Genomic DNA, 10,515 nt, shown 5'->3' on the forward strand with positions numbered 1-10,515 from the left:
TTAAGTGTTTCTGAAATGCATTTAAAATTATGAACTGTAAAATATGCCCATATTTTCAATAACGGATATATCAAAAATAAGTATGGTCTAAATGATGAATCCTTTTATTAGGTTGGTTACTAATAGGTTAGATAAAATTATGTTGTTTTTGTTGAACTTGTCATTTGTAAACCAAAGTCTTCCAGAGCGAATTAAACTGTCAAACCCTCGTTGAAATGTTGTTTTAGGGTGAATTTTCCCCTTTACGAGCATGCACATAATGTTGATTAAGCTACCAAATATTTGGTTGCATCAATAAATTGTCTATAAAATGTTGGATAGAGTCTAAAATGTTCATCACAATTTCCCTGAGCCAAAAGCGACATTCAGATGGCTTGTTTTGTCTGACAAACAGGCCAAAACCCACAGATATACAGTTTATGATCATATGACAAAGAATGGCAACAAGTCCTCACATCGGAAAGGACGCATGCAACCAGCAAAAGTCATTTTCCTTAAAAAAAAACAAAAAAACCAACAACAACAAAAAAATCACAACTACCAAAATAGTTGCTATATAACATAAGAAAAGGCATAAAAAGTTAAAATTTTATCTTTATTTTCAGACAGAAAAAGCAACAAAATGCAGGATACAGTATGACATGTTACCAAATAGTCCAATAGTCACAAACAGCTCCGTGTGCCCTCAATAAAACGAACAGTAGTCTCACATATTGAACTCACTTAGGTGTAAATGTCCTGTCTGAACCAAGGTCAATGGAATTATTGCTCTAAAGAAAAAACATGTTAAAAAGTCTCTGGTTTGGGGAAATCATTAAAAGGCCTTTTACTCTCGTTTGCTTTACGTACATGTAAACAGCCACATTCACAAACATCACATACACTGTCTTACAGTCATACTAATGACTTTTATTGAAAAGAATTCAAAGGGAACATCAAAAAACTAGATTTAAAAAAATAGTCTCTCATTTGTCATGATCTACTGAAAACATCAGTGAACATTTTTCCCCACATCAGCGAGAGAAGAGTTCTCGTAAAAGGGGCTAAAACCTCACTTCTCCCACTCTGCCCTGCACCTCTCGCACTCCCTCGGCTCAGCACAGGAAGTCACATGTAGATTCACCCCCTCCCCGTTTTTAGGCAACGTGAACAAGGCCCCACCTTGAAACAGATCAAAAGCTCCCCCATCATTCTCTGCCAGAGAGGGCTATCAGCTCTCCTGTTTGTCTTTGACCAAAAGGGCCGTGTGCTGCCCTCCACTGGACGCCATCAGTACTGCACGGTTCTCCAGCTGCTTGCCTGTCATCTTCACAGGGCCCCACTCATCATCCTCTTCTCCTGTGCCAAGCTGCAGGTTGGTGCCCATTCCCCAGGCGTACACGGATCCTGGAGTGAGCACAGGCAGCAGTAAGTGGACTGTGCATCATTTTTTACTCACTTAGCTCATTGCAAACATTAGAAACACAATGTGGAAAAAATAAAGAAATACAGCTGGCAGTATGAGAAGTTACCGTAATATGGGATATTTACTGTACATCCAATTATGCTTCAAAAATCCCATGATTGTGTTTTCCTGATAAAAAAAACTCTTGCATTTGAGTGAATAATGATGTTCCTCTGTAAATAGTGAAGCCAGAAGATGCAAGCTGCTGTTTTACTGTCATAAAAAGCCAGCAATATAACATTCTTGTGAAACAGACCCAGAAGTTCTTGTTACTCACCTTCTCTGGTGACAGCGTAGCTGACAGACGCCCCACATGTCACTCCACTGGCCGGTTCCATCCCCATCACAGGTGTGGGCTCACTCTTCTCTTCAGCCCCTTGACCCAGACCAAGACGACCGTACTCTGCTCTGCCCAGACTGTAAACCTGCCCTAAAAAGATAAGAAAAAAAAAAAAAGACTCTTATCGTTTGCCTAGTCAGTACTTGAGATAAAACTCCTTAGTTTCTCTTATTTATGGAACAGCTTTCCATCCAAACACTGCTGATTTTTTTCCCTCTATACATTTAACATTTTAAATTACTTTTAGTTTTAAATTACTTATTACAAGCCATGCTTGTAAAACATGGGTAATATACTGTAGTTGTATTTATTTTAAATCTATTTGTAGTTCTAAAACATGATTTCTTACATCAGCAGTATATTACTTGTGTAGTCTTACAAGAAATGTATTACTAATGTAGAAACACAGTGTAAATCTGGATCACATATGGTCAACAGTCGCAGTTTACCTTCAGCATCGAGGCAGACAGTGTGATGCTGTCCTCCAGAGAAGTCAACCCAGGAAGTGGTTGAGTTCTTGAAGCAAGTCAGTTTTACTGGGACAAAACACATATTGGTGCTTTTGGTACCTGGACAGATGAAAAAAATGAGTTGTTAGGACACAAAAAACAACCTCATAATGTCTGATGCAACTAGCTCAGAGCAGATTGTGAACAACTGACTCATGTGAGGTTAATTCACATTATTTAAGGACTGGAACCTACTAACCCAGCTGGTGATAGTTGGAGAGACCAAATCCATACACATGTCCCTCTTTTGACAAAGCGAAGGTGCAGTACGCCCCGCAGAAGGCGTCTAAGAAGTGAACCTTCCCTCTGACTTTTACAATCTGAGGTATCAGCAACCGGCCTGAAATCACAGGACACAGACTCAGCCAGAGACCACAGTAATATAAATTACACTATTGTTAATGTAATCCCACATCAGAGAGTAATGAGTTGATGCTCTGGGCTTTTGTTACTTACCGAGGCCTTTCCTGCCTCCTCTGTTTGAAAAATGCTCAGGCACTCTCCCCAGCTGCCCCTGCTCTGCACAGCCCAGCGAGTAGAGGTTTCCCTCCAGTGTCACCAGTATGAGGTGGTCGTTACCTGGTCGAAGATTCATGAAAATTAAACATTGTTAGAAATTAATATACAGAATACAAATAAAAACATTTAGCACTGAAGTGGACTTTTTCTTACCTGATGCAATTTTCACAACAGGCTCCGTCATGGGGACTTTGAGTGGAACAGTAGATGTTTTCATGGGCTCCAGTAGACCGATGACACCATTGTTATCCTGGAAACGAAGGGCCAGCATATTAATGGTTGAACCGACAGATATGCAATGCTCATGTTTTGGGTTATGAGTAGTGTAGCATGGCTGTAAATATCACCATTTTGGTTACCAGCCTGATATGTTTGATATGATACCTGAAAATTAAAATTGGAAAAACTGCAATTGACTTTTTCAGTTTAACTGTACTTGAATAACTTCATCAGAGTAAGTGGCCCTGATGTTCAGCTCCTCATACGTACATTTTGTTATCCTCTCTTATTCTATTTGTTTTGCTTGACATCCATTAACCAGACCAGAACTAGGTCAAGCAGTACAGTGTTTGCACATACTTTTCATTACTCAGACACCAAGTATCACTATTTTGTTATGAAATGTATCTCATTTATGCATATTTTGATGCCCACTGAACATAGTTCAAAATATTTTCAGTTATGCATTTGTGCACACATGATGGAAGTTTGCATTCAGGGTACTTTGTCTTTGCAATGCAATGTAGTTGGTGTTCATAATATAATGTAAATTATATGCATTCATACACCATTCATTTCTTTGAAAGTGTCATTGGGTCTGTCTACTTGACAGTGTCACCCCACCAAAAAAAAAAAAAAAGTGTGCTAAAAGGCAAAAATGCACCTGGCAACCCAGTTTAACAAATGGGATGGGATATGTTGGGATTATGATGCCACAATGACAAAGACACATCTGAATTATAAACAGATCTGGGATAATAAAAACATAATTTATAAGAAGCTTTTCAAAACAGAGGTTATGTTGAGTGTTTCATTTGGTTTCTGCATTGTTAAAAATCAAGTGGGAGTGCAGAAGGTAGGCAGAGGTAATAGAGATGTAATTGCCAGTGTGCCATTGAGTATTAATTATTAAAAAATGATGAGTAATCTAGCAGGAGGAGTGATAAGTGCTGAGAGATGAAAAGAATGAAGACTGGCATTACGAAAGATCAGACTATGGCTGAATTTCTATTTTAATAGGTCAAAGTGTGAAGAACATTTTGTCCCCAAGCCTTTAAAATGCTACAACTGTGAGATTTGGTCATTTGGCCCCAAAAGGCAGCAATTACAGAGATCATGAGAAAAAGTTCAAGAGCTCAGGCGGGGAATCTAAAACTGAAATTCATTTGCTGTCAGCAGCATCACCTCAGATTCACTGGATCAACATGAGAAATGTTGATAACCTAAAAGATCAGTTGAGTAACAAACCAATATGTATTTCATTAGATGGTCAACATTTATCAGTGTAATCGTAAATCATCTGTGTAAAGAAAACACGGTTTCACACTAAATCTAGATTTCTTGTTATGGGTATGGAGTGTTGCAGCAGGATAAGACGGGAGGAGCAGGATGTGCCACTTTCATTAATGAGGAGACTTCCCACACATAGTGTTCTGTAATGAGTCACGATCAAGAGTTTATACTGCAGTAATTGAAGTGTGGACGACCAAGAAATGATTATAATCCAGAGTGATTATTTAAAACTACGGGTCAAGTTTTTTGGGGGGGGGTGGCATTTTAGAGATATTATTATTATTATTATTTTAGAGAGATGGTTTGATAATTAAAGAGGTGATGATGGAGAGAGTCTGGTGTGCTAGAATAATTGCAGGATTATTAGGAGACACGTTATTACAGGAAATGAATCTGCTGACTTCAAATCAAGAAGAGGAATCAAATGAAAGTGTAATGGACATGGTTATATCAGTCATTTACGGTTCTCCATAATGGTCGATCTATTGTGCTTGATCTGTTTGCAGTTGATGGAGCTCTATGGAAAAGAGGAGGGTGGACGCATTATGTGGGCATGACAATGAAAGTATTGATGAAGTGAAAAGGTGGAGAATACAGGAATCTCTCAGTGGAGATACAAGCTCGTTGTTAAAGTGAAATTAAGGGAGCAGAAATATTCAGTTTTCTTGAGTTGGTTGTTTGTTTTTGCCTTTTCTATTCTGTTAGAATATCCTAATTTTCTGCACTGCAGGTTAGGGAGGGAGGTTTGGCATCGGAAACCAAACCTAACCAGTCCATTAGGCTGCCCTGATGATGGCTGAAAGATGAACAAAAAGTGAAATTCAGCTTTGCTTGTGATGGACAGGCTTAAGGCCAAGCTTGAATCGGGTGGAAAACAAAAATGAAATCAGAACATATGGAGATTTTTATATGATTAACTTTGTGTTATTGCAAACAGTAATCATAATCAAAGAGAATATCTTGATTTGTTGAAATACAGCACATATAATGAGTTCCACAGTGCCAGCCAGTTCAATGGATGTGTTTGAATATGTACCAGATGTCTAAAGGTTATTGCAATATTGTTGACACAGTACTGAGTAGAGATGGACAAACCCTGGAAAGTATTAATGAGTTCCCACTCGAGCTCTGTGCTGATGAGCTTTAAAGTGTTCAAATCAAATAGTCGGCAGGATATTCTGTCATTTGCTCGAGCTCCAGTCACGAAGAATTCTGAACAGCATATAACTTAATTTTATGTTGGTTCCAAATGAGCTCAAATGTGGCTAACAGGAAATGAGACAGACAATACCACCAAAACAGAATAAACTGAGAAGAATGAAAATAATTCATATGGAGAAATGTAGCTGGGAGAAGGCAGGAATCTTTGGGCAGTGATGAGCAGAGATTTATATCAAATAAGATAAATAGGAAGAAAACCTGCACATGAGGAGAAGGGATGAGGTCAGTGTTACAATGTCATGCATGATATATGATGGTGCTTTGATTATTGAATGTTGCTTTATCACTATTTTAATGTGGAATAATTTAAATGATTATATACAGAGAAGGTGTCACTACAGATTAGGTGCATAACGGTGGATTTTCTGACTTGTGTCAACTAGCTGATAAATGACTTGTATCCATCCTGAAAGCAAATGTCTTTAAAATGTTCTGGTCCAAACTACCCATACTGTGCGTTTGTGATGGTCATGGTCAGGGGAAGATGCAAGGTTGAAATATGCTTTTGAATCTTTGTGGGTAGAGAGGATTAACAAAAAGATACAAAAATCACTAGTTTACTAGTTGTATCTCTCTCACACACAAACATGCACACTTCCAAGCACAGACATAAGTGATAACAGCAGTTAACTAACCCTGAAGGAGCCCCACATGTACACTGTTCCGTCCTCTGTGAGTGCGGCTGTGTGGCTGTCTCCTGCCGACACCTGGACCACCTTCTCCTCCAGTGTCACCTTCCCTGGAACCATCTCAGACCCCTCCTCTGTTGTGTCCCGACCAAGGGCCCCTTCGTCGTTACAGCCAAACGTGTAGACCTAAAAAATAAAAACAACATATTTGTTTCTCTGGGAAACTAAAAGACCCTCAGTTAAAATGTTAGTAAGGAATTAGCAATGCAATCTTAATTATTTATTTAAATAAGACGGATGTTCACTTACATGTCCAGTGTCACTAAGGCACACAGTGTGCATGCCACCAGCTACCACTTGCAAGATTTTCTCTGGCAGGGACACAAGCGCAGGTTTCTTCCTCTCAATGATGTCTTCACCTAAACCCAACTGTCCAACATCACCCTGGCCCAGAACAAGAACCTGACCTGCCTCTCTGCCATGGCTCCTGTGGGAAACTGGTACAGGCACAAACAAATTTATACCAAAGGACAGTATTTGATCTTTGCCATTATTAGTCATACAAAGCCAAACTTGACCACAGCATGTGAAGAGTGCTACTAATACTACTACTATTGTGACCTTTCAGCCAGGCTAGCAGGTTAACTACATATAAAAAGCCCACAAAAAATGAGATTGTTTTGTTGTCAGTGTACAGAGACATGGGTCCAGTCAACTCTGGTTGCCATTAGCAATCCTGTTGTGAAAAGGCCAGTCACTTACCTTTGACTTTCTTGGAGTCCTTATCATCCTCCACAACAACATCAGACTTTCTCTTGGTGGCGGCCTTTTTAGTGGGCATGACAGCAACACTTGACGACTTTGGGAAAGACACAGAGGAGACCAGTGAAAGATTTTAATAACCTACTATGGGTGAAGGTCACTGAGCTGTACAGCTGGTGAAAAAAAACAAACAGCAAACACTACATGAGAAGGGCGTTTATTATGAGCAGTTCAATCACATTTGCAAATGCAGCTGCACAGCTTGTTCACTTTAGCAGTAATTGTTGCTAAATGTCTGACAATTAATACATCCAGCGCCAGTGGACAAAGACACAAGATGGAAAGGATGGATAGTGAAAAAATATCACATATCTGATATGGTCGGCCAGCCATGCTTCACCTTACTTCTTACATGATGAAAGGTTTACATTTGGAGAAAATCATAGGATGCTTAAAAAATAAAGTCTGGTACAAACTGAGCAAACATGACTGAGGTATGGATAGCTATTGGATCCAATGACAGCTCTGCATTGTCAAATGACATGTCACAGCAAGAAAAACACTGCATTTCAGTTGGCTGGGCCAGTCTTTCCATCTGTATACCTGTGTTTTACCAGGTAAGACCAAAAGGTGAGTATTATTGTTGAAGAAGCACACAAACAAAACAGACAGGGCTAAAACAATTAGTCGATCAATGGAAAATTGATCTACTTCAATATTTCACTCATTAACTGGTGCTCGTTGTGGATTTTGAAATGTGAGGATTTGTTGATCAGTTCATAGCACCCGTTCTGGAAAAAAAAGTCTAAATTATGATGATTCTTCAGTGAATAATGAAGATAAAAACACAGAAAACAAACTATGACAGATGTGGTATGAATGAGCTTAATTAATGCACCAACTGATGTGTTCAGTTCATGATATACTACCAAAGGCCTAAATGTCTCTTTAATAAGTACCTGGGTCTGTAGCTGACATTTAGCATGTACTTTAGTGTCTGGTACTCAAATTAATGAGGAAGAAAAATGATATAAAATGTAATAAATTCAAGAGTGGTTTCATGAACACAGGGTTGACATGAAAACGTCCACAACGGTCTCTCTACTGCACACCTGAAACCACTGGATGTTATGTTAGGCTCTGAATATTGAATGAGAGGTTCATCTCCATGTTAATATTGATATTTTAAAATAAGTCACGAGCTTACTGGCTAACAACAAACCCCTATGAACGGACAGACACAATTAGTCTTTAGTTTGGTGGTAACATTAACCAGTAGCAGCTGTCAGAGTCGTGTCAGTGGCTGGCAGTCACGTTTTTACCCCACAGACAGCTGTGTTAGCTCCGCTTCTGCTCCCCTGTTGGCATAAAGTTAACGCCCGCAGAATAATAAGCCCTTTCATTTTTACAACTGTCACACTCAACTCACAAAGACGCACTCAGATAGTGTGATAAATACCAACCTTTCGTAAGGACATGTATGGAAAGTGCTGTCAGAGCTTGAACATTTAACACAGATGCATAGTTCAAAATAAGCAGCGTGATCTAACGTCGGTGCTGCGCATGTGTCCCTGCTAACATTGACTTACATAGCGAAGTTATTTAACGTTAGCTGTGGATGGCTCAGTTTTAATACCATTTTAGATAACAAAAACAAGGTGACACACTCAGCTACTAATACAGTAACAGTGCGACCTGGAAAATACACGCTGTTATCACGTAGCCGGTGTTAGCAGTTAGTTAGAGCCAGAGCTAGCTAGCTCAATAGCATTAGCACGACATTCGGGAATGAATGAACTATAATACGACAGTTTATTGAATGAACTGCGCACACATCGCTTACAAATCTGTTTATTGTTGCTCATCTTTTCCAGTTAGGCCGTTTGAAGGCTGATAATTCACTAACCTGTGATATGTAGAAGTTTGTAGTCCGGCTAAAAGTGAACGTGCACTGGTGCACACACAGCCTGTTCCCGGTCTTCAGACACGCACGCGCCACGCTCGAGACAGCACGTTCTATGGAACCTCCCGCCTCCTTAAAGAGACAGCAGCACCAAAAACACGCAGGAGTGGAGAAAGTGCTCATTTGATACTGATGTTTGAGCTTCACTGTGCAGAATGATGTATGTGCAGAGTTTGACACTAGAAGGCTGTTTTCACATTAATCTGCAGAAAGTGGAAAGTTTTTCTGTGCTCACTGAAAATCTGATTTTAAGGGGCAGGCCTACCAGCATGATTTGTGACTTTACAAATGGTTTGGAGGCAAATCCTGGTCCAATATTAAACTTATACAAGTTTGATGTGCAGGGCAAAAAATATGCACCAGCCACCAGCCAAAATATGCAAGTGCTTTACTCACCAGCTAAAAAAACAACGGTAATCTATTGAGTGGCCGGTAAAGTGTTAACATTCACTAGCCATTTGGCTAGTGGACAAAAAAGTTAATTTTGCATCCTGGTGATGTGGAAACTTGAAGCCTCCATTGAACATACAATGAGAATGGACTTACAGTGAAATAGGAGACATCTTGGGTGAAGTGGTTAAACTTTTGAAATGAAATATATTTGCATATTTATAGACTCTGTAATGTTTAATGAGGGAGAAGAAGTAGATGCCATTTTAAGGATTTTAATGTGGTAATTATACCCTTTTTGTGGAAAAGCCAAATCAGACAAACAATATTGTTCCAATCAGAGTAATTTTCTCTCTCTTCACACATGTCTGGAGGGGATCTTTAAGTAAAAGTACAAGCATCATCAGCAAAATGCACAGAAGTAAAAGTACTTGTATTATTATTATTAAATGCACACTGCATATACTGTTTACTCCTGGTCAATATTTAGTATATTTCATCTCATTCTGTTCAATTTAAAATTTAATGCTGTAGCAGCTCTTCTCACTTAGAATATATTTGAAATATTTTTAATTGTAAATTTCTTTCTTTTTTATTTTATTTATGATTACTTAATTTTGTGTATATTTTGACTGTTATGCGCCACAACACCAAAGCAAAGTCCTTGTATATGCAAACCTATTTGACAATAAAAATAATTCTGATTAGCAAAATGTACAAAAGTAAAAGTAATAATAAGCTGCAAAATATCTTCTGTCAGAGTTGAATTACATATTGTTGCACATTATTGGATTATTATTGTTGATGTCTTAACATGTAAGTAGCATATTGCTGTACTTTATATCTGTCATATATGAGATATTATTATAAAATGCTGTATAACAATGTAATATATTTTATAAGCTCATTTGTTGTATTAAAATCTGCAAATGAATTAACTATAGCTGTCAAATCAAGGTAAAGGAGTACAATACTTAATTCCCTCTGAAATGTTGTGGGATAGAGCTAAAGGAGGGAGAGAAGAGAGTAAAAGGTACCTAAAATGTACCTAAAAAAGTGTACTTAATGACAGTGCTTAGTTACTGGGTTACATTCCATCACTGCAAATCTGTGAACCAGGTGTACAGAAAAGAGTCAGAACACAATTTAAAACACCGGATTGAAATCTGATATTATTCCCAGGATGATTGACAGGCCTTTTGGATGTTTTCACCTTCATATATTAC

At 38.5% G+C, this 10,515-nt stretch overlaps 1 protein-coding gene across 1 annotated transcript; it reads right to left on the bottom strand.

Moving 5' to 3' along the window:
- Positions 1-581: 581 nt before the first annotated feature.
- rcc1 (regulator of chromosome condensation 1) lies at positions 582-9,032 on the bottom strand. The gene is made up of 10 exons (XM_044359810.1): positions 8,843-9,032; positions 6,937-7,033; positions 6,484-6,671; positions 6,181-6,360; positions 2,966-3,062; positions 2,750-2,872; positions 2,493-2,633; positions 2,234-2,353; positions 1,722-1,874; positions 582-1,386 (listed from the first exon to the last, which is right to left on the bottom strand). The coding sequence occupies exons 1-10, from the start codon at positions 9,020-9,022 to the stop codon at positions 1,211-1,213; spliced, it is 1,455 nt and encodes a 484-aa protein (XP_044215745.1). The 5' UTR covers positions 9,023-9,032; the 3' UTR covers positions 582-1,210.
- Between the last annotated feature and the right edge of the window lie 1,483 nt (positions 9,033-10,515).

This window comes from Thunnus albacares, chromosome 8 (assembly GCF_914725855.1).
Source record: "Thunnus albacares chromosome 8, fThuAlb1.1, whole genome shotgun sequence".
Lineage (NCBI taxonomy): Eukaryota > Metazoa > Chordata > Actinopteri > Scombriformes > Scombridae > Thunnus > Thunnus albacares.

Excerpts from the sequence above, each read along its gene's own strand:
- rcc1 (XM_044359810.1), bottom strand. The coding sequence starts at position 9,022 with ATGAGCACTTTCTCCACTCCTGCGTGTTTTTGGTGCTGCTGTCTCTTT. Across the intron at positions 2,634-2,749 it reads AGGAGGCAGGAAAGGCCTCG|GCCGGTTGCTGATACCTCAG; the intron begins GTAAGTAACAAA and ends CTGTGATTTCAG. Across the intron at positions 1,875-2,233 it reads TGTCTGCCTCGATGCTGAAG|GGCAGGTTTACAGTCTGGGC; the intron begins GTAAACTGCGAC and ends TTATCTTTTTAG.